The sequence below is a fragment of the Erinaceus europaeus genome, chromosome 4 (assembly GCF_950295315.1).
Source record: "Erinaceus europaeus chromosome 4, mEriEur2.1, whole genome shotgun sequence".
NCBI lineage: Eukaryota > Metazoa > Chordata > Mammalia > Eulipotyphla > Erinaceidae > Erinaceus > Erinaceus europaeus.
This window is the reverse complement of record NC_080165.1, coordinates 129,507,936-129,532,850: the sequence shown is the minus strand read 5'-3', so window position 1 is coordinate 129,532,850 and position 24,915 is coordinate 129,507,936. Positions and strand designations below refer to the sequence as shown.

Sequence of the window (24,915 nt, the reverse complement as noted above, 5' to 3'; positions counted from 1 at the left end):
GACAACAACAACTGCAACAATAAAACAAAAACCAGCAAGGGCAACAAAAGTGAATAAATAAATAAATATTTTAAAAATAAAAGAAATGAAGCAAAGGACAAAACAGGGTGAATCCTCAATGGATAGTAATCTATTGCTGCAGATTTGGGAACTCAAGATTGGGGGGAGGGAGGAGCATTAAGTCCCTGTGGTGGAATGATGGTTTTTAAAATGAAAGATACTGACTGATACCTACCTATTTGGGGGCAGTGTGGAAATGTGTCCTGTGGCAACAGTCCTGTAAAACATTTTCTCAATAAATTGATACTGAAGTTGGGTAGAAAATTATGATTCTTGGTAAAAAAGAAGAGTGCCATCCATGTAGTTGGAAGTGGCAGGCTCTCATACTTTTAAAGAATAAAAAATGTTTCATTATATATCAATAGTCTTTTTCTTTAATCCATTTTTTTCATGTTTAAAAGTCATCTTTATTTATTGGATAGAGACAGCCAGAAATTAAAAGGAAAGGGGGTGATAGGGCAGGATCGAAACAGAGAGACACCTGAAATTAACACTGCTTCACCACTCACAAAGCCTTCCCCCTGAAGGTGGGAAACCTTCAGGGGCTCAAACCTTGGTTCTTGCTCATGGCTACATGTGCGCTCAACCAGGAGTGCCACCACTGACCCCCAGTCCATGCTTCCATCAACAGAAATGCTATTTCCCACTCTCAACTATTGTGAATAACACCTTAGTGAACACAGAAGCAGATAGCTCTGTGAGATACTAGTTTCATTTCCTTTGTGTATATACCCAAAAGGGAATTGCTGGACTATGTTGTATTCTGTATTTATATTTTTGAGGCACATTTGACCCAGTTTTTCATAGTCACTATACCAATCAGTATTCCTACCTATAGTGTTCTCCTTTCTCTGTATCCTTACTAGTCCTTTCTAATAATATTTTTAATAATAACCATGCTAATAGGTAATAGCTCATAGTGGGCATTAAATCTATAATTAACTACATTAGCTAGAATGACCATTTTAGCAATATGTGTTCTTTCACTCCATGAATAGGGGATATCCTTTTATGCATTTGTGTCTGATTTTATTTTTTAACAGTGTGAATTGTAGGGTTTTTTTTTTTAATATATTGTTGGGTTCAATTTGTCAAGATTGTGTTGAAGATTTATGTGTTATATTTATCAGGGATATGGGCCTGATTTTTTAAAACTGCTTTTATCATTTACTGGCTAGAAACAGAGAAATTGAGAGGGATAGGAAGATAGAGAAGCAGAGAGACACTGAAAGCACTGCTTTACTATTTGTGAAACCTCCCCCCTGCAGGCTTGAACCCTGGATCTTTGTACCTAGTAACGTGCACTCAACCAAGTGCACCACCACCCAGCCTCTTTCCTACTTTGGGGATCAGAGTGATGTTTTCATAGGATATGCTTTGGTTGAGAGAGGTAGTTCTTGGGAGTCGGGCAGTAGTACAGCGGGATAAGCATACGTGGCACAAAACGGCAAGGACCGGCTTAAGGATCCCGGTTCGAGCCCCAGGCTCCCCACCTGCAGGGGAGTTGCTTCACAGGGAGTGAAGCAAGTCTGCAGGTGTCTATCTTTCTCTCCCCCTTTCTCTTCCCCTCCTCTCTCCATTTCTTTCTATCCTATCCAATAACGACAACATCAGTAATAACTACAACAATAAAACAATAAGGGCAACAAAAGGAAATAAATATTTTAAAAGAGAGAGGTGGTTCTTTAAAAGTCACATATAAAATCCATTAGTAAAGCCATCTGGGATTGGACTTTCATTCTTGAAATTACTTGGTTATCACTCAGTTTCTGTACTACTTTTTGGCTTGTTCAGGCTATTTCCTTTCTTGGATCAGTTTTGGGAGGTGGCATGCCTCTAAGAATGTGTACATTTCATCCTAGGTTGTCCGATTTGTTGGCATGTAGATGATCATAATTTGCTTTTCGGAGTTTTTGTACTTCTTTCCCATCAGTTGTAAATTAATCAGTTCTGACTTTTTTTTTTTTAATTGGAGTTAGTAGTTTCCAGCATAGTCTGTAACACATAGGTATGACCTCTCATTTCCTCCTTAATAAGTGTCTAGGAGACACAGCAGGACCTCAGTGTCCCCTCACCTGATTTGTTTTTATCACAGTTTTCTCCTTTTCTTGGTGACCTGGGCAGTGGTTTGTGGTTTATTTGGGTTTTTTTCTCCCTTTTTTTTTTTTTCAAAGAAACCAGTACTACTTTTTAAAAACTGAAACTTACTACACTTCAAACAACTGAATTCCCTCCCCACTTCCTGGTGGTAACTTCTACTTTCTGCCTTTGAATTTGACTATGTATACCTCATGCAGTTAAAATCATTTAGCAATTGTTCTTTTGTCACTGGTTTGTTTCAAATTTACATTATGACCTCAAGATATTTTTTATATTCTTTTTTTTTATTTTAAAAAGGAGACATTAACAAAACCGTAGGATAGAAGGGGTACAACTCCACACAATTCCCACCACCAGATCTATATCCCCTCCCCTCCCCTGATAGCTTTCCTATTCTTTATCCCTGTGGAGTATGGACCCAAATGACCTCAAGATTTATTCATGCCCTAGTACATTTTCAGTTTTCTTTTAACCTTATAAACTATTCATAGACCACATTTTGTTTATCCATCTTCTGCCAGTGGTCAGTGGACATTTAGGAATTTCTATCTTTTAGCTGTTATGAATAACCACCATTGTGAACTCATACATACAAAATAATCTTTTAAAGTTTCTTTATCCACAATAGGGATCAGGAGGGAGAACCATCACAGAATCAGAATTTTTCCTAAAGCCATGACATTCCCAGGTGGTGCTGGGACTCAGACTTGGCCTGTGTGTATGGCAAGGCAGGCAACTTACACATGTAGCTAATTGTTTCTCCTGCCCATGGGGAGATTTTTTTTTATATAATTTTAGAGTTTTTAAAAATATGTATTTATTCCCTTTTGTTGCCCTTGTTGTTTTATTGTTGTTGTTATTGATGTTGTTGTTGTTGTATAGGACAGAGAGAAATGGAGAGAGATGGGGAAGACAGAGAAGGGGAGAGAAAGACACACGCAGACCTGCTTCACCGCCTATGAAGGGACTTCCCTGCAGGTGGGGAGCTGGGGGCTCGAACTGGGATCCTTAAGCCGGTCCTTGCGCTTTGCACCACCTGCACTTAAGCCTCTGCGCTACAGCCTGATTCCCTATTTTAGATTTTATATTAAGGTCTTTGTTCCATTTTTAGTTTTTGTGATAGAGGGTGAAAATTTCAGCTTCATTCTTTTGTGTGTAAGTGTTCAGTTCTACCAACAGTACTTGTTAAAAAGCCTGTCATTTCTGATGGACGTGGGCATTGACAAGCTTATGAAGCAATTACAGAAGCCAGACAGACCTCCCACCATATGCACCCCATAATGACCCTGAGCCCATACTCCCAGAAGGATAAAGAATAGGGAAGCTTCCAGTGGAGGGGATGGGATATGGAGCTCTGGTGTTGGGAATTGTTTTTTTTTTTTTTTAATTGTATTTATAAAAAGGAAACACTGACAAAAACCATAGGATAAGAGGGCTACCACTCCACACAATTCTGGTGGTGGGAATTGTGTGGACTTCTGCCTCTCTTATCCTATGGTCTTGTAAATCATTATTAAATCAATGGAAACACTTTTAAAGGAGTCGGGCGGTAGCGCAGCGGGTTAAGCGCAGGTGGCACAAAGCACAAGGACCAGTGTAAGGATTCAGATTCGAGCCCCTGGCGCCCCACCTACAGGAGAGTTGCTTCGCAGGCGGTGAAGCAGGTCTGCAGGTGTCTCTCTTTCTCTCCCCCTCTCTGTCTTCCCCCCCTCTCTACATTTCTCTCTGTCCTAAGAACGACAACAACAGCAATAACTACAACAATAAAACAAGGGCAACAAAAAGGAAATAAATAAGAAATATTCACAATCTAAAAACTGAAAAAAAAAATCAAAAAAATTTTTAAAAGAAATAGAGTAAAGCAGCAATTTGGAAAGTAGAACACTCGTGAGTTCTTCTTTAAAAATAAGCTTATTGGGAGTCGGGCAGTAGCGCAGCAGGTTAAGCCCAGGTGGCCCAAAGCACAAGGACTGGCCTAAGGATCCCGGTTCAAGCTCCCGGCTCCCCACCTGCAGGGGAGTTGCTTCACAGGCGGTGAAGCAGATCTGCAGGTGTCTAAAAAAAAAAAAAAAGAGGGCTTATCTTTTCTTCATTGAGTAGTTTTAATACTATTATCAAATATCTTTGCATTATATATGTGAGAATTTGTTCCTGAGTCCTCTCTTCTGTTCCATTGGTCTTTCTGTCTTACAAAAATACCATTTTGTGTGTGTGTTTTTTTCAAAACTGGGTTCCTCAAAGATGGCTGATTTCACCACTCTGGATCACTTTTTCATTCAGATACAGAGGGGAAGAAGGCAGTCAGAGAGACAGAAACTCACCCTGCTGGTAGTCTTTTGATTATAGTAGTTTCAAGGTATTTGACTCTTAAGATTAGCCACTTGTGACTTTAACTATTCATTTGCAGTTATTTTGCTAAATTCTCTTGTAATTTTTCAGTTGATTATACAAATGTATAATTAGGTCATTCCAATCATAAAATACTGTCTCCCAGGAAGTGGGCGGTAGCACAGCAGGTTAAGCGCACTTGGTGCAAAGCGCAAGAACCAAACGGAGCCCCCCAGCTCCCCACCTGCAGGGGAGTGGCTTCACAGGCAGGTCTGCAGGTGTCTTTCTCTCCCCCTCTCAGTCTTCCCCTCCTCTTACCATTTCTCTCTGTCCTATCCAACAATGACATCGGTAACAACAACAATAACTACAACAACAGGAGTCGGGCTGTAGCGCAGCGGGTTAAGCGCAGGTGGCGCAAAGCACAAGGACCGGCATAAGGATCCCGGTTCGAACCCCGGCTCCCCACCTGCAGGGGAGTCGCTTCACAGGTGGTGAAGCAGGTCTGCAGGTGTCTATCTTTCTCTCCTCCTCTCTGTCTTCCCCATCTCTCTCCATTTCTCTCTGTCCTATCCAACAACGACAACAACAATAATAACTACAACAATAAAACAACAAGGGCAACAAAAGGGAATAAATTTAAAAAAAGAACCTTGTTGATTGCCAAGGTAAAAAACAAAAACAACTACAACAACAAAAACAACAAAGGCAACAAAAAGGAAATAAGAAAATAAATATTAAAAATATACTGCTTCCCCTCAGATTTTATCTGTTCTTTAACATCTTGGACTTTAAAATAATGTTGAATTATAAATGCTTACTGCAGATTTTTATTTTGACTTACTAGAAATTATTCTAATATCTCATTACAGAGTATATTATAAATTTTGCTTTGAGATAGTTCTAAACTTTTGAGGATGACAGCACAAACCTATTTATTTTACCAGAGTACTACTCATCTCTGGCTATGGTCATACCAGCCATTAAATTTTGGATCTTAGAGGCTCAGATATATACATCTTCCACATTATTTCTATGCTATTTCCTTGGCCTGACATAAAAAACTTTCATTGCAGTTTGAGAATAAAATGTTGGTGTAAAGTCCTTCTATAATAAGACTTCATGATCTAGAGTTTCATATGTATAACTAGTGTTAGAGAACCTTAATTAACTGATTTTTTTCTCTTTTTTTCAGAATGGTCAAAGTTTTCTGGTTTTGGATGAACAGAGATTTGCAAAAGAAATTCTTCCTAAATATTTCAAACACAATAACATGGCAAGTTTTGTGAGGCAACTGAACATGTGTGAGTATGGATAGTTGTTTATTTGGAGTATTGTCATCAGCCAGCCACGGACTGACTGGACTTTTTTTTTCACTTGAATGATAAATATAGTTCCAGCCCAGCTTCCACCAGAACTGAAGGATGCTTTGGTGCTTTCTTTCTGTTTTCTGTCTTTCTATCTGAAAAAGTTGACTTGGTGCAGTGAAACCCCAATGATGACCAAAAAAAAAAAAAAAAGGGATAAAAACATATTTCATAGAAACTCCACTAATTTTTAAATTTTGTCTACTTAGCCATCTGGATTTTGAATGTTTTTCAGATGGTTTCCGTAAAGTAGTACATATTGACTCTGGAATTGTAAAGCAGGAACGAGATGGTCCTGTTGAGTTTCAGCACCCTTACTTCAAACAAGGCCAGGATGACTTGTTGGAGAACATTAAGAGGAAGGCAAGTGCTTGATAATGTGACTTAACTAGGGCATTCCCATATACCCCAAACTCATATTTCATCTTGAACCATAGAATATAGAGAAGTACATAGGTTTTCCTTGTTGGGATGACTTCAGCTAAGAGATTTTTCATTATTTTCCTTGTACTTTACTCTTTCCTCTGTAACTGTAGTGAGTGCTCAATCTTTGAACACCTCTAGGGGAGAAGGAAAATATCCATACATATTGGAATATGCACATATTAGAATGTCCCACTCTTAGTGTAGCTTAACACATATATGTAAGTTTTTAGTTGTATTCCAGCTGACTGTAAGACTTTTCCTATAGTTCCCTATTGAATGTCTAATATCCAGAAACCCTTGTCTAGCAGTCATTTAATAATACATTTTTCAACGATTTATATCTTTGCTAAAATAAGATGTCTTTGCTAAATTTTTAAAAGAGGAAGGGTAATTAAAGTGTAGTGGACTATGAAAAGAGTGATCTAACATGAACCTATTACTATGTAAAATAAATGTGGTATGTGATAATAAAGAGACTTGGGGAAATTGCAGGGAGTTTGACATAGGAAGTGAAGTGAAGGGAATCCTTAAAATGTTTTTGCTTGTGGAAAATTTTAAATGTTTATTTTTTTTAAATGTTTGATTATCAGTAAGGAAAAGGAAGACAAGACTAGAACAACACTGGCATCTGTATAGTGCTGAGGAATGAAAATGGACTTAATGCTTGCAAGTTCAATACTTTATACGCTCGGCCACCTATCAAGCTACTGCTCATGGAAATTTGTCCACATTAACGTGTGTGTGTGTGTGTGTGTGTGTGTGTGTGTGTAATATACATAATATTCACTTATCTTCTGCCTTTGAGCTATGAAATTTATTCTTTCCCTAGTCCTTTCCTGGGTTTTGAAGCTAGATATCACTTTGGAACAAACTGTGAAAATGCTAAAACTGAGATGCTTTGAATTACAATCATGATGTTCAGTATTTTTTAATTTCTAAAGTTTATTTTTTGAAAGGTTTCTTCTTCAAAACCAGAAGAAAATAAAATTCGTCAGGAAGATTTAACAAAAATTATAAGTAGTGCTCAGAAGGTTCAAATAAAACAAGAAACCATTGAATCCAGGCTTTCTGAACTAAAAAGGTAAAGTGTTACTCCCAAAATAATGCTATTTTGGTGTGCATATAGTCATGTGCTGGAGGTTAGAGATTGATACTGCATGTACTTATACTTTGTTGAAGCCATGATCAAAGGTATTTTTTTCTATAAGAATTGGTACCTTTTTCTTTACCTGAATATCACACTGTTGACTTCATTTTATTTATGATGGTGCTGAGGTTGAAACTAGGGCACTGGAACCACAGTCCTGGAAATCTTTGCATAACCATTATGTTATCTCCCCAGCTCACACACACAAGTTGACTTTTTTTTTTTTAATTTTTATTTATAAAAAGGAAACACTGACAAAAACCACAGCATAAGAGGGCACAAATCCACAGTTACCACCACCAGAACTCTGTATCCCATCCCCTCCCCTGATAGCTTTCCTATTCTTTATCCCTCTGGGAGTATGGACCCAGGGTCATTGTGGGGTGCAGAAGGTGGAAGGTCTGGCTTCTATAATTGCTTCCCCACTGAACTTGGGCGTTGACAGGTCGATCCATATTCCCAGCCTGTCTCTCTTTTTCACTAGTGGGGTGGGGTTCTGGGAAGCAGGGCTCCAGGATGCATTGTTGGGGTTGTCTGTCCAGGAATGTTCGGTTGGCATCATGGTAGCATCTGGAACCTGGTGACTGAAAAGAGAGCTAACATATAAAGCCAAACAACTTGTTGACTAATCATGAACCTAAAGGCTGGAATAGTGCAGGTGAAGATTTGGGGGTCTCCGTTATGTAGATAGTTAGGCCTATTTTAGATATATTCCAAAGAGCTGTGATTATACTAGTTTTTTTTTTTCCTTTTAAATAATATAAGGGACTCTCAGATGTACCCCAGTTGAAAAATCCATTATTACTGCTTTTTATTTACCAAAGATTAAAATTTTTTAATTCATTATTTTTATTTATTGGATAGAGAAAGCCAGAAATCAAGAGGGAAGGGGGTTATAGAGAGGGAGAAAGACAAACAGACACCTGCAAGCCTGCTTTACCACTACCAAAGCTTTCCCCCTGCAGGTGGGGACTGGGGGCTCAAACCTGGGTCCTTGTGCACTGTAATGTGTGTGCTTAACCAGGTGATCCACCACCCATCCCCGAAAGAGGAATTTCTTACCACAATAACAACAGGAGCTAGCTAGGGAATTATTACAATGAGTGTTTATAAGTTCATTTTATGCAGTTATGATTTAATACTGCATCTTTATATATTATTTACATTTCTTTTGACTTCAGATGCCACCATGTACAGTCTGTAAGTGTGTATATAAGTCTGTGCAAGTCTTGATAAATTTTTGCTTTTAAATAGAATGTTTAATTTATGGTAGTCTTATGATGAATGTTTTCTACATATTTTGACAATGCATGAGATCTTAACTTTTCCAGTATATCTAGGTTAAGAGGTTTATCTGTTAGTTTTTCCAAATTGTTAGAAATTTATGCCAATTTTTAAAATAGGAGTTATTAAAACCAAATTTAAATGGATTACCATAGTCCAAACTTATACTGTTTCAGGAACACCTGAATTTTCATGGTGGTGATCAGAAGAACATATAAAGCTGACCACTTGGGGGGAAAGGCATGTGGCACAGGAGGTAGAACAGTGGAGAAAGCATTGGATTCTCTCAAAACTGAGTTTCCAAATTCAATACCAGCATCACATATATGGGAATGATGCTGTGGTTCTCTAGCTTTTCTTCTTTTTCTTTTTTCTAAATATTTTAATTATTTTTTATTTTAATGTAAGAGATACAGAGAGAAAGACTTAGAAACTCCAGAGCACTGCTCAGTTCTGGCTTACTGCAGTGCTGGGAATTGAACCTGGGACCTCAGAACTGTGTGTGTGTAATCACATGCTGTTTACTATTAGTTTAATAACTGCGATTTTCTATTACTAGGTGCTGAAGTCTTGAGATTAGGATTTTTTTAAATGTATTTTCTCTTCCATTTTAACTATAGAATGTTAAGCTGTTGTTGAGTATTATCTATTAGCATAGTATATGTATTTTTTAAGATAGATACAGAGGTGCAGAGAAAGAATAGTGAAAGAGAACACAACATTGAAGGTTCCTTCAGTGCATTGGGGCCTGGGTTTGAACCTGGGTCATGTCCGTGCCAAAACAGCACACTATCCGAGTGAGTTATTTTGCCGACCCAGAAGGGTATCCTTTATAAATAAGCTTTAATTTCTAAGTTTTCCCATTATGCTGATTTTATTTTATCAGCCTATGCTCATTTTCTTCTTCGGATGTTACGTCTAGTGAGGTACCCATTGACCATGTTTCTTGAATCTCAAGTTTAGGCCAGAAAAGAATCCCATTCATATTAAACTTTATATAACTTTTCTATTTATTCTTTGGAAATGTAAACATCTTTAAAATTTCTTTTCCTTTTCTTTATTCTTTGATAGAGGGTGAGAGACAGAGAGGGGAAGAGTAGAGATTCCTGAAGTACTACTCCACCACTTGTGAAGCTTTTCTCCTGCAGATGGGGACTGGGAGCTTAAGCCTGGGTCTTTACACATGATAGTGTGCACACACTACTTGGTGTGCATATGTCTGGCTCCAATCTTTAAATTTTTAAGTAAAATCTAGTACAGTAGTCATTCAGTAAGTGCAGGTTTTTTTTTTTTTTTTTTTTTCATTACTATATATAAACCCAACCTCTTATAGTAGTTTGGATTAAAGATGACTTCTGTGAAAATAGAGTTAAAGTATTTACTAATAGGCTCCATCATTCATGCCCATTATCAGAACCTGTCAGTGTCTGAAACTTAGTTTAACTTCAACTCTTAACAAACTGTCTTTGTATCATAGTATTCTCATCTATAAAATGATAATGATTCTTTGATAAATATTAGAGTCATTTCAGAAAATAATAGACATAAACATAGGAAGTGCTGAGAATGTCACTTTAGTTTGGGAGTTGTTGCCTAGCAAGGGAGATAGTTGAGTGGTAGCACATAGGAACACCTAAAGGTGTGAAACATATGCCAGTGCTGAACAGATCGCTGGTCTACAACCCTCCTATCCCTTTTTCTCTATCATAAAATTAAAAAAAAAAAAAAGACTAAGCATAGTGAATTAGTGAATTCATTTGGTATTCAGCTGAAACATTAGCTTGTTTTTTTATAATTTTCTGAATTTTTATTTACTTGTTTATTTATTTATTTTACCAGAGCACTGCTCAGCTCTGGCTTATTGTGGTACAGGGGATTCAACCTGGGACTTTGGAGCCTCAGGTATGAGAGTCTCCTTGCATGACCATTATGCTATCTACCCCTGCCCGAAACATTAGCTTATTCTTGAAACAGTGAACCCTGTTGTTGCCTACTACTGTATGGATGTAGCAGGAATATAAGTTGTTGTGTGTGAATTGCCATGAGCAGAAGATATTATAGTTATTAAAGAATAGTATTGGAATTGTATTAGTATAGTTGCCTTTCTTTTGTTTTTAAACCATACTTTTTGTTTCATAAAGCAATATAATAAAATCAAGTATATCTAAATGTTCTGGTTTTCTTAGTTAAAAATATTAAGGTCTCCCCTTTATGACTATATATGTATTTTTTTTTCTTCAATAAATAAAAACAGTGAGAATGAGTCCCTTTGGAAAGAGGTGTCAGAGTTACGAGCAAAGCATGCACAGCAGCAACAAGTTATTCGAAAGGTAAGCTTTTGCTTTTTCCTGCCATCAAAATAATCTGCAATTGGTTAACAACTGCAAAGAATAAGGGGTTGATCTCAATTCCTTATGGACATTGTGCATACCATGAAGCTATGAAATCAAATTAAGCCAAGTGTTTTGTATATTTTTTAAATAAAAAATATCTCTCATTAGCTAAATAGTCATTCCATACTACCAGTTAATATTTTATAGATAACTTTTTCTACTCATCTTTTAGGCTATGGCATTTTTAGCTTTTAAAATGCCCTTTTGCTTAATATATGAACTATGAAAATTAATCATGTGAGCATTTCAATTAATTTCTAGCATCTTAATTCTTTATTATAAAAGGCATAGCCTCTTTGGTATACTGCATCAGAGTAAAAGACTCTGGGTTGAGGGGAAGGGTTCAGGTCCTAGAACACTATGGCAGAAGAGGACCTAATGGGGGTTGTATTGTTATATGGAAATGTTATGCATGTACAAACTATTGTATTTTACTGTCATCTGTAAATTACACCATTTATCCCCCCATAGCATGAAGCGCAAGGACCTGCATAAGTATCCGGGTTCGAGCCCCCAGCTCCCCACCTGCAGGGGAGTTGCTTCACAAGCGGTGAAGCAGGTCTGTAGGTGTCTTTCTCTCCCCCTCTCTGTCTTTCCCTCCTCTCTCCACTTCTCTCTGTCTTATCCAACAACGATGACAACAACAACAACAATAATAACTACAACAACAATAAACAAGAAGGGCAACAAAAGGGAAAATAAATAATAAATATTTTTTTAAAATCCCCCCATAAAGAAATCTTATAAATAAATAAATAAATGGCATAGCCTCCCTCACTATATGGTGGTGTTTCCTACTATTTTTACTTTACAAAATGGCATAGATACCATTTTTATAAAGGACTAGTATTTTCAAATCAGCTGACCAAATTTTGCATACAGATAAGTATCAGTATCAGCCTTTGAATCTGCAAAAAAAAAAAAAAGCATGTTATAAAAGTAATCCTAGATTTTAGCATATGAGCTAACAAGTACTGAGGGATCTAAAAATCTGTTACATTGTGTCACTGTGATACAATATTTTCATATCAGCTTTTATCTGTTAATAAGTAAAACTTAAAAATAATCAATCTAGACTTAAATTTTACTGAGTTTTTCTGGGATATGGGGTAGGGTAGAGCTTCACCTTGTTCTTGTCACAGGGTATTAATTCAAAATAGGCTTGTGACTGATGAGATTTGAGTCTTTTTTATTATTATTATTCCCTTTCGTTGCCCTTGTTGCTTTATTGTTGTTATTGATGTTGTTGTTGGATAGGACAGAGAGAAATGGAGAGAGGAGGGGAAGACAGGGGAAGAGAAAGACAGACCTGCAGACCTGCTTTGCCACTTATGAAGCGACTCCCCTGCAGGTGGGGAGCCGGGGGCTCAAACCAGGATCCTTATGCCAGCCCTTGTGCTTTGTGCCACCTGCTATTATTTTAAATGATAGATGTACTTTAACCAGCACTTTATTTTTTAAAAGTATGTCTTGGGAGTCGGGTAGTAGCGCAGCAGATTAAGTGCACAAAGTAGCGCAAAACACAAGGACCAGCGTAAGGATCATTTAAAGTAACATTCTTAACAAAATTGCATAATGAAATTAAGTTTTGCAAGTATATGTACTTGGATTAAATAATTAGAATTTAATTCTATATTCAGCCTTCACTTGCACACTTGTTATCTACTTTTAAGTTTTAGGCAAACAAACTACCATTCATCTCTGTTTTAAACATGCTGCACAAGACTCAAATCCCTGGAGTCTGGTGGTAGTGTAGTGGGTTAAGCGCAGGTGGCACAAAGCACAAGGGCTGGCATAAGGATCGCGGTTTGAGCCCCCGGCTCCCCACCTGCAGGGGAGTCGCTTCACAGGATAAATAAAGGACTCTGAAGGCTGCAAGATAAAAACAAGTCACATACAGATGAAAACCCATAAGATTGCCAGCAGATTATTTCACACAAACTCTAAAAGTCAGAAGAGAATAGCAAGATACATATGAGGTGCTCACTGAAAAAGACTTTCAGCCAAGAATATTCTATCCCGCCAAACTCATTCAGACAAGATGGAGGAATAAAAACCTTTTCAGATGATCGACAATTAAAGAAAATCAACTATCACCAAAACTGCCCTGCAAGAAGTTCTAAAAGAACTTTTATAAACAATGACAGCATCAGCAAAAACACACCATGTATTAGAAAACTCAAGACTATTTAGAATAATGACATTAAAATATCTTAAATCCATAATATCAATAAATGTTAGTGGCCTAAATTTGTCCATTAGAAAGCAGAGTAGGAAGATGGATCAGAAAACACCATCCAACCATATGTTGTCTGCAGGAATCCCACCTAACTCAATAGGGCAAAAACAGACTCAAAGTGAAAGGATAGAAAACTACTATACAAGCTAATGGACCACAAAAATGGGTAGGAATAGCTATTCTCATGTCTGACACAACAGACTTTAAAATAAATAAATAAAGTAACAAAAAATAGGGATGGACATTACATAATCCTCAGATTCAGTTGATATTTATGTACTCAGTGAGGGTTCATCAAAATATGTCAAACATCAACTGAAAGACCTACGAAAATACATACATAGCAACACTAGTAGGAGGAGCCTAATACACATCATCTCAAATACATATATAATCTAGGCAGAAAGTTAATAAACGAGAATTAAATGAAGAGTTAGATTAGAACTATTGGACCTTTTCAGTACCTGCAGCCCAAGAAATGGGAGTACACATTATTTTAAAGTCCACATGAGGCATTGTTACGATTGAACATTGTATGTTAGTCATGGTAATATGTGGTGATCTGATTTCATTAGTTTGCACATTTCAACCCAGCTTTCTCGGCACCACTTACTGAGGAGATTCTCCTTTCTGCATTTAATAGTTTTGAGCCCCCTTATCAAAAATTAGTTGTCCAGAGGTGTGGGGGTTTATTTATGGGCTTTCAATCCCATTCCACTGATCTATGTGTCTGTTTTAATTCTAGTACCAGGCAGTTTTGATTGCCTTAGCTGTGTAGTGTAATTTGAGGTCAGGCATAATGCCTCCAGTCGTGTTCTTTGAATTTTAAGTAAAAAACTGTATCCAGTCATTCTTGACACTTATCAGAACAAATAACAGAACTGAATATTGCCTAGATCAGTGACTGTGTGTATAAATAACATGCTTGGGGGGCTAGGCGGTAGTGCAGCAGGTTAAGCACACATGACACAAAGCACATGGACTGTCATAAGGATCTTGGTTCAAGCCCCCGGCTCCCCACCTGCAGTGGGGTTGCTTCACAAGCGATAAAGCAGGTCCTTCCTCTCTGTCTTTCCCTCCTCTCGATTTCTCTCTGTCCTATCCAACAATAGCAAGGGCAATAGCAACAGAGGCAACAAAATGGGAAAAAATGGCCTCCAGGAGCAGTGCATTCATAGAGCAGGCACTGAACCCCAGAGACAACCCTGGAGGCAAAAAAGAAAAAGAAAAAAAATAGCATGCTTAGATAGATATTCTAGGCATGTCTGTGTCTTTGATAACAGCAGATTTAGCAGATTATCCTTTTGAAAGTTGGTATGTTGCTTTAGATATCAATTGGAAGGTGTATCTACATTTTGCGTATATTAATAACTGAGAAACTGTAAGCTAGAAGAAAGAATTTATAGTATCTGAATTAATTTTTATAAGAATTGGTAATATAGGGACTTGGCAGTGGCACATCTAGTTAAGAGTACATGTTAGCATGCTCAAGGATCCAGGTTCAAGTCCTCCTCACCTGCAGGAAAGAAGCTTCACAAAGAGTGAAGCAGGTCTGGGCTGTCTTTCCTTCTGTCTCCCAACTGTCTCCCCCACCCCACCCTATCAGTTTCTCTATAAAAATAATAATAGTGATAATAAAGGGGGGGGGAAAGTTGGTAGTGTCTACTAAAGTTTTAGGAATGGAAAACTTCAGTGATGGAAAACTTCAATGTGTGTTTTTCTTTCAGATTGTCCAGTTTATTGTTACATTGGTTCAGAATAATCAGCTTGTGAGTTTGAAACGTAAAAGGTATGTGTTAATGGTAACACACTGTGACCTATATATTGACAACCATTGTAGGTTTTAATCATAAATGCCCTCATTTGCTGAATATAAATGCCTATTGTCCTAGATGACCAGTCATTCCTTTTTCTTTAAAACATTTATTTATTTACTTATTTATTTATTGAATAGGGACAGAGAAATTGAGGGGGGGAGATAGTGAGGAAGAGAGACAGAGACACCTGCAACCTTGTTTCACCACTTACGAAGCTTTCCCCCTGCAGGTGGGGAACAGGGGCCCGAACCTGTGTCCTTGCACACTGTAATGTGTGCACTTAACCAGGTGTGCCACTGCCTGGCCCCACCATAGTCATATTTTGTTGACCACCAGTCATCCCTTGTTATACAACATATCAAGAGAGATGTTATTTTCTACTACCATCATTTTTAATTTACTTATTTTTTTGCCATCAGGGTGTTTTTTAAAAAAAATTTTATTTATTATTGGATAGATACAGAGAGAAATTAAGAGGGGAGGGAGATAGAGAGAGAGTGAGAGACAGAGAGACACCTGCAGCCCTACTTTACCACTTGTGAAGCTTTCCCCCTGCAGGTGGGGACCAGGGGCTTGAACCCTAGGCCTTGCACATTGTAGTGTGTGCGCTTAACCAGGTGCACCAACACATGCCCCCCACCCCCATCAGGGTGTTTTTATAAGGCTCTGTGCCAGCATTGTGAACCCACTGCTCCTGGTGGCCATTATTTATTTTTTTCTTCTTTCTTTCTATGATGCTTGATAAGATGGAGAAATTCAGCTACCTGCCTCCCAGACAGTGAGGAAAAAAAAAGTTTGCTTTTGTATTTAATCCAGTAAGTCTTAAACAGTTGTATATTGGCCATGCTTATCAATGTGAGTAATTAATATTTCACAACAAAAACATAAGAATAGTAGACAAAAGAATAGTTGGGAGGAGAAAATGTGTCTTGCAAGATTAAGACTTTAACAGTGATTAGTTATACTCAAAACTTTGTGGCCTTACCTCAGCTGTCACCAGGTAGTTCTTAGCATAATAATTAAATTTATTAAGTAAAGTATATAAGTAATATAATCAGTAATGAAAAATAACTGGAGAGAATAGTTTTTATTCCTTTTTTTGTCAAGCAAATAATACAGAAAAAAATGGGGAGATAAGAACTCTAGCCACATTCATTTCGCAGATTGTGATCTTAAGATAAAATCATTTAAAAAGTGTTGCACCAAAGTAAAGGACTTTGGGGCGGGGGGGCAGGAGGGGGTTTCTGGTCCTGGTGCATGATGGACCTAGGCTGGGGGTGAGTGTTTTGCAGAAATTTGAGAAATATTACACATGTATCAACAACTGTATTTACTGTAAGCCATTAATCCCCCAATAAAAGATTGTTGTGTGTATCCTTAATGGAATTTTTATTCACTCTTAAATTGTTTGCATGTGGATAAATTATTTGCCTTTTAGAATTTTTTATTATTAATAGTATGTTCCAAGATTGTAAGATTACAATGTATAGTTTCACACCATACCCACCACCAAAAGCTAAGTTATTGTAAGGCTTTTTTTTTAAGTTCTTATATGTTTGCTTCACTGAACTTCATGAATATGTTTTGATTTTTAGACCTTTACTTCTAAACAGTAATGGAGCCCAAAAGAAGAATTTGTTTCAGCACATAGTCAAAGAACCAGCTGATAATCATCATCATAAAGTAAAATTTTAAATTCTGTTATTTCACACTAAACATTAGACTATAACATTTCATATATTCAGAGTTTAATAAATTGAAATAACATCTACCTTTATTAAATCAAGATTTAAAAAATTATTTGACTTAGATAATTTAGTTACTATACTTGCATTTAGTCAGTGATAAATAATGATTTTAGAAAGTTGGATTGTAGCTAAAATGTATTTTAAAAATCATTGTTAAAATGAGATTACTATTCAACTATGGAATGATTGAAGTTTTTTCCTGTTAATGAAATTATTTAATGAGTACAATAAAAAATGTGTCAAGACAAGACCAGTTGGGGTGATCATCTTATTATGCTTGAAATTTCTGCTGAAATTCTGTTGTTTTTTTTAACATTTTCAGTAATAGAAGTACTTAAATATGAAGATCTTTTTTTTTTAAGATTTTATGTATTTATTAATGAGAAAGATAGGAGGAGAGAGAAAGAACCAGACTTCACTCTGGCACGTGTGCTGCCAGGGATCGAACCCAGGACCTCATGCTTGAAAGTCCAAAGCCTTGTCACTGCGCCACCTTTCTTCACAGTGAAAATCTTTTTACACAAGTGTTCAGTGATAGGCTTTTTCAAAGTTTCTTACACTAGATGTAAGATACAGTCGTATAAGGTTAGATATTAGAACCATTCCATCTTTAACATCTAATAGGTACTAGGAGCTAAATCGCCTTGTTTTTAAAATGTCATTTTCTTAGTATTCAGTTCAGTTTTACTGATGCTTCTCTCTCTGGTTGTTTAGGTTCCACACAGTAGAACTGAAGGTTTAAAGCCGAGAGACCGAATTTCAGATGACATCATTATTTATGATGTTACTGATGATAATGGAGATGAAGAAAATATTTCAGTTATTCCAGATACAAATGAGGATGTTATATCAGATCCTTCCAAGTAAGGAAATTTTGAATTAAAACTTATGAAAATCTTTGTTATTTTTCTCACCAAAGAGCTGAATTCAATATAAATTATTATCTAACATACATTTGGATTAGTAATTTGAAAATTAATAGATTATTCAAACAAATGATGCCATCCTTTTTGGTAAGAAACAAATAGCAACAACAGCAAAATGAGAGTTCTGATTTTTATTTTATTTTTATTTTGTAGTAAAATAGCCTTTAGATGATTCTTTGTGATCTTTTGTTATAATTAAGTATTAATTGTTATGCCAAGACATCTAAAATAGGTGACTTGCGGAAAGAGTTTGCATGCAGAATGAGTTGAGAAATTGTATTTATAGAATGTCTGACAACTTAATTGGTTCTTTCTCATATTACCAATATAGCTGTAGCCAGTACCCTGATATTGTCATTGTTGAAGATGACAATGAAGATGAGTATGCTCCTGTCATTCAAAGTGGAGAACAAAATGAAGTAGTCAGAGAATCTTTAAGCTCAAGCAGTGATGGCATCAATCCTCTCATGTCTAGTGCTGTTCAGCTAAATGGCTCATCTAGTTTGACCACAGAAGATCCTGTGACCATGATGGATTCTATTTTAAATGATAACATCAATCTTTTGGGAAAGTGAGTCCCACTTAATTGTTACTTTCTTTATTTGCTTTTTTAAAAAAATGTTTTTTTTTTTTTTTTAGTAGAGACAGAAATTGAGAGGTGAGGGGGAGATAGTCACCTGCAGCACTGCTCCAAAGATTCTGAACTCCCCTCCACACAGGTGGGGACCAGGAGCTTGAACCCTTGCCCTTGGGCAGGGTAACATAATGTTCTGTACTTCCTGAGCCACCTCTTAGCCCTATACTAGCTTTCTTTGCTCACTTGAAACTAGTTTCTTTTTCTTTGATCTTGCTTTCAGATTATGAAACTGTGTGACTTGCCTTTCTTGGGAGTCTAGTGGTAGCGCAACACGTTAAGCACACGTGGCGCTGAGCGCAAAGACCGGCTTAAGGATCCTGGTTCAAGGCCCCCAGCTCCCCACCTGCAGGGGAGTTGCTTCACAGGCAGTGAAGCAGGTCTGCAGGTGTCTATCTATCTCTCCTTCTCTCTGTCTTCCCCTCCTCTCTCCATTTCTCTCTGTCCTATCCTTCGACGACATTTGTAACAACAACAATAATAACTACAACAACAATAAAAAACAGCAAGGGCAACAAAAGGGGAAATAAATATATAAAAATTAAAAAAAACAAAAACTTGCCTTTCTTGAGTGTACATGTTCCCATGAGCAAGAACCTGGGTCAAACCCCTCCCTGTTCCCCACTTGCAAGAGTAGTGAAGCAGGTCTGCAGGCATCTTTCACCCTTTCTTTCCATCTTCTCTCAGTTTCTCTCTGACCCATCAGATAAAAGAGGGGGAAAAAAAAAAAAGCAAAACGGCTGCTTGGAGCAGTGGATACATTGTGCTGACACTAAGCCCCAACAATAAGCCTGGTGGCAATAAAAACTAAATAAATAAGCAATAGTTAATATCACAATATCAGTCTTGGTATTTTCTTGGCAAGTCTTCAGGTTCCTTTAAGAAATCTGGAGGCTAAGTGGTAGCTTACCAGGTAGAGAACATGAAAACCTGGATTCTAGATTCTAGACCTTGGTCCTCACCTGTAGGGAAACTTCACAAGTGGTAGAGCAGTGCTGCAGATATAACCATGATGAGTTACATATCCCTCCCTCATTTCTGTTTCACCAGCTATTTAAAAAACGAAAAAAGAAAATGCGTAAGATAAATGATCTTTTGGGGGGAAGGGGTTAATACTAAAGTTTTGTGTAAAGACTGAATTTTCTACTAGCCAGAACTTCAGGCCAGAATTAAGTAGTATCTCTTTATGTATTGGCTAACAATTGAGCAGATTTTAGTGTTCTTAAAAAACAGGAAAACCTAATATTTGATCTCATTTATTTTCCTCTTAGGGTTGAACTGTTGGATTATCTGGACAGTATTGATTGCAGTTTAGAGGACTTCCAAGCCATGCTGTCAGGAAGACAGTTTAGCATAGACCCAGATCTCCTGGTTGATGTACGTACTTTGAAAACTTTTTGCTGTGCTGGAAGTTCATGTATATAATGCATACTTATAATCTTATATATACTTATAAATCGTCATTTTTATTTACTTGTTTTATTTATTATTTATTTTTACCAAAGAACTCTTCGGCTCTGTTTTATGGTGGTGTTGGGTATTGAACTTGGGACTTTTGGTACCTTTGGCATGAAAGAATTTTTTGTATAGTTTTATTGTGCTGTTTCCCTAGCTCTAAGTTATTTCTCATATATTGTTTTTTCTTTTCAAAAAAATGAGTTTTGAGTAAGAATAACAGATGGATTCAGGACAGTAAAGAGAGTTGTCACTACTCCTCTTTGAATAGCAGTTCAGTTAATCCCTTGTAATACCTTAGTGACATTGTTTAATAGTACTGTTAAATTCAAGTCTTCTGGACTTGTGTGTTATGTTTTGTTACAGAATGAACTGATTGGTGACAATTACAAATAAAGATTCTTAGCCAGGAAATAGATACTTTTTTTGTACCTTAGGAATTAATGTCTTTCAAATAGAATGTTTATCATGTTATATTTGCTGTATTCTGTTTTCTGAATCCTAATGTATCTTTGCTCTAATACTCACCACTGGCTTTATGAACTAATGTTATCTTTAATGTTATCTGGATTGCAAATGCATATTAATTTCTTAGGCTAACCTTCTCCTCACTCTTTGTTTTTGTTTCTGCCTTCCCTCTTAAAATTTCCTGTATGGCCTGGTCCTCTCCAGGTGAATTTCTATCCAGAGTTCTGTGTTTTCCTTCTATGAAAATGTTTATCTCTTTATCCTGAAAAGCTCTGTTTCTCACTTTTTCCCTGCATTTCTTGTCTTCAAATTCAGCTTTTTTTTTTTTTTTTTTTTTTACACTGAAAGACTCTAGTTTTGGTCTTTCATGACATTTTCAGTGAGACTGAAGGTAGTCCTTTCCTACTCTTTAAATCATGCTGATTTACCACCTTATTCTTCTGCTTCTCATTAGTCTTTGTCAGTGTGATTTTACTTCAAAATGTAAGTTTCTTCCCAAGATAGATTGCACCTTCCTTAAAGTTTTCATTTCATTGCTGTCCTGTATTGCCATATTCACTGAATTCAACATGCATGATAATTATTTAACGGTCACTTGTCAATTTTTCTTGATTCTGCCAATTTTTTCCTCCATTGAATCTGGGGACTTTTCAAATTATCTACCCCTTAGAACAGTGAGGAAGAAATAAAACCTCCTAACTCAATCCTCTACAAATTCTCACAGTCTTCATCTAGGTCATTTTAATTCAGTTTTGGAGCATTCATCATACTTTTTGTCCAAAAGGGCATTCATCCAGCCAGTCATTTCATGTTCATAGTTGATAAAACACCATTCCTTAGTTTGTTCACAACCTGTGAAACCTTACATCCTTTCTTTTCCTTTCTTTCTCTCTCTTCCTGCTTTCTTTTCTTCCTTCCTTCCTTCCTTTTTGTTTTTAAGTTTATTTTATTGGATAGGATAGAGAGAAACTTAGAGGGGAGATGGAAATAGGGAGGGGGAGAAACAGAGGGACACCTGCAGACCTGCTTCAATGCTTGTGAAGCTTTCTCCCTGCAAGTGGGGATCCAGGGCTTGAACCCAGGTCCATGTGCATTGTAAAGTGTATGCTTAACTAGGTATGTCACCACCAAGCTCCTATCCGTTCTTTTTCAAGGAAATACTTCCTCTTTAAAGCAGTTTTGTATATTTTTTACCTGTTTTTTTTTTTCATAGCTTTAGCTTAATCTTTCCTTAACACATACAAATCTCCCCCTATCTTAAACATTTTATGGGGTTGGAAAGATAGTTGAGCAGCTAGGGCACCTGCCTTGTCATGCACATGGTTCAGGTCCAAGCCCTGACATCACATTTCTCTCTAAATGGAAAATTGACCCAGAGTTGTGAAATTTGTGCATGCATAAGACCCTGGTTCTGCAAACAAACATAACCATAAAATCCTTTTTTGAAGTGTTGATCTGCACAGTTGTCATTTTGTTTTTCTAATCCTTTCACTACAAAACTGTAGAAATGTGTGACTATATTGCTACTTTTTCAGTGTTCTGTTTCTTCTGGAAACTTGCTTATCCACTCTAATCCTGTCAAGTCTGTGATATTTGGTTTGTCTGTATTAAGCAGACTGGATTTTCTTCTAACTAGACCAGTGTACTAGTAGAAGATTTATTTTGAATAGAACAGATTTAGCTCTTATTATTGGCTTTTAATGTTTACAGTGGGAATGTTAACTTCTCTTCCCCAGTCTCCTCATCTCTTAAATATGCCTAGTACTTACGTATATGAAGACCTGTTGTGAGGAATAATCAACTTTTCATTATTAAGATACTGATTTTCTATAGTAGAACTTTTTGTTGATTTTAAAGTCATTAGCACTCTCCTTCATTGTCTAACTAATTTTTTCAACTTTAATGTTTTCTATGTGTTTTACCAAGTGCACCACCACCTAGCCCCCACAAATTTTAAAATTTTCTGTTTTGGTATTATACTTGTTTTTATTCACCTATTATTTATTCAATATTTGTGTCAGAGTTATTCTGGTTTTCTTATCTTTATCTTTTCATTAAGTCCTATGTAGTTTCCAAAATAACATTCACAGGTGATCCTTGCTTTCTGTTTCCATTGCTGTTTCTCTTATGTAAAACCTTTTTTTAAAAATTTTTATTTGTTTATTTTGCTCACACCAGGGCTTCTCACCAGGGGGTTGACTTTTTCTAATAGAGAGAGAAATAGAGAAAGTGAGGGAGATAGTGTGTGGGTGTGTGTGGGGGTGTGTGGGGGTGCGGGTGTGTTGGGGTGTGTGTGAAAGAGACCACAACATCAGAGCTTCCCCCAGTACTTTGGGGAATATTCCAACCTGGGTCACACACATGACAAATCACAACTGGCTTGCCAACTCTCATCTTTTCTTTTTTATGCTATATTGTGAGAAATAAACAAATCTACTTGCAGCTTGCCTTGTTCTCTGAGATGGATAAGCTAAAATAAGTATGCTGAGGAAAGGAGAGTTGAGTAGTGAGTGACATACTATGGTGTCAACAGTAGGGGCTTGGGAATTCAGCCAACTATGGTAGCTCCTATATAACCCACTTTTTTCTTCACACTTTTCATCTGCAAGTAATAAAAGTTACTATTATCTGGGAATAAAGTTGTTTCTGAGTCAGTGGTTATAAGTGGGGGCCATTAAGGAGTATGAAACTTACTTTTGGTCCTCCTCAGATGCTGTGATCAATAAGGACAAAATGGTAATCATCAGGCTTTTGAGATGAAGATGAGCTGACCTGGCAGAGTTTGACAGTAATGGTTAACCTCTCAATCTCTTTCTCTCACCCCCCCCCCCCCCCCGCAATCTTAGCACTGGGTCTTCTCACTTTTACAGTCTTTTGCTCCCAGCAGACATTTTTTTTCCTTTCAATCACAGATAGAAACAGAGAGGGAGAGAGACAGAAAGAGGAGGAGAGACACCACAGCACCATTCCACTACTTGTGAAGCTTTCCCTTGTGCATGGTGCTTCCACTTGGTGCCAGAGACTCGAACCCTTGTCCTCATGCATGGTAAAGTGTGCACTCGACTGGGTGAGCTACCCTTCTGCCCCTATCTTTTCTGAAGAAACTAAGTCTCTTCTGTTTTTAGGATGGTTTAAAGGTGGTTATGAAATGAAAAGAGGTTAATGACCTGAGTTAATGAGATGAAAGGTATTTTTAGGACTACTAGAAATGTGGAACCTTAAGGAGAGGAATCAGCGTCTAAATAAGGTGTCAGAGGAGCCTCTCTGCTTTTTAATTTATTCTGTCTTGTGAATCACTGGATCTACTTGTTCTCCTAAAATGCTTTAGTCATTATATACTATTGTTGGGGTTGTTTCCACCCACGGCCATTAAAGCTGGCAGAATATCACAACCCATCCTTCTTTCCTTATTGTCAATGCTGTAATAATGGACTTTTCCGGGAGTCGGGCTGTAGCGCAGCGGGTTAAGCACAGGTGGTGCAAAGCACAAGGACTGGCTTAAGGATCCTGGTCGAGCCCTGGCTCCCCACCTGCAGGGGAGTTGCTTCACAAGTGGTGAAGCAGGTCTGCAGGTGTCTTTCTCTCCCCCTCTCTGTCTTCCCCCTCCTCTCTCCATTTCTCTCTGTCCTATCCAATGACAACAATAACAATAAAACAAGGGCAACAAAGGGGAATGAATAAATAAATAAAACTAATGTCCTTTTCCCTTCATTCCTTCCTTTCCAGATCCTAACCTTCTTGACAGATAGATGCATATTGCCAAGTTTCATCAGGTTTTTCTGTGTGTGTGTGTGTGAGAGAGAGAGAGAGAGAGAGAGAGAGAGTGAGAGAGAGAGAAACTATTTGTCTGTTTTCCCTCTTTGTCCTTTTCTTCAAACTCCTTAGTATATTTGAGTCCCACCATACATCTTTAAGTAATGAAGTATATTTAATCATATGTTGCTATTTGATGCCTTATCTTTCAGATTGTAAGCTCCTACAGAGCAGGAATAGTATCGTCATCGTGTATTCTTTATGTCAAATATTTTCTAGCTGCTTAGTAAATCTCTGTAGTATAACTTTGAATCAAACAAATTAAAAACTGTAAATTAAGGAGTTTAGTGCACGGCAATCTTAGTATTATGGTGCCATTAGAGAGGAAAGGGACCCATGTGTAGATACACCAGTTAGTCACAGGTCTTCTCTTGAGAGGCAATCTAGAAGTCACTGTCGCAGAGCATATTCTTATCTATCATAGCAAGCAGAGAGTCAGGGCAAGGAGCTCAGTCTTGAGTTCCATATCAGGGCAAGTGTATTTTGGAAGAACAATACAGAACAAATGAGGGAGAATAGAAGATGGGAAAATTATTGTTTTTTCTCAAGTGAGCCATGTTTTATAGAGAAGTTCTCACACTTTACAGTGAGATTGATGGGCTAATTTGCTGTACTGTTGTAATTCTGTTTTTCTTGTTTTTGCTGTGAGGAAACTTTCTAGTATAGGAGGTACATCTCTTCACCCACATGGCTATATACATTTTTTGAAC

General features: G+C 37.2%; 1 protein-coding gene across 2 annotated transcripts in view; it reads left to right on the top strand.

The window, feature by feature from the left end:
* HSF2 (heat shock transcription factor 2) overlaps positions 1–24,915 on the top strand; it is a 45,699-nt gene that overhangs the window by 14,750 nt on the left and 6,034 nt on the right. For both annotated transcript variants that reach the window (XM_007521297.3, XM_016187342.2), the window contains exons 2-10: positions 5,684–5,792; positions 6,091–6,218; positions 7,238–7,362; positions 10,967–11,042; positions 15,072–15,133; positions 16,757–16,844; positions 17,624–17,772; positions 18,173–18,406; positions 19,741–19,846. In XM_007521297.3, coding sequence (XP_007521359.1) covers positions 5,684–5,792; positions 6,091–6,218; positions 7,238–7,362; positions 10,967–11,042; positions 15,072–15,133; positions 16,757–16,844; positions 17,624–17,772; positions 18,173–18,406; positions 19,741–19,846 — 1,077 coding nt within the window. The remainder of the gene's footprint in view (positions 1–5,683; positions 5,793–6,090; positions 6,219–7,237; positions 7,363–10,966; positions 11,043–15,071; positions 15,134–16,756; positions 16,845–17,623; positions 17,773–18,172; positions 18,407–19,740; positions 19,847–24,915) is intronic.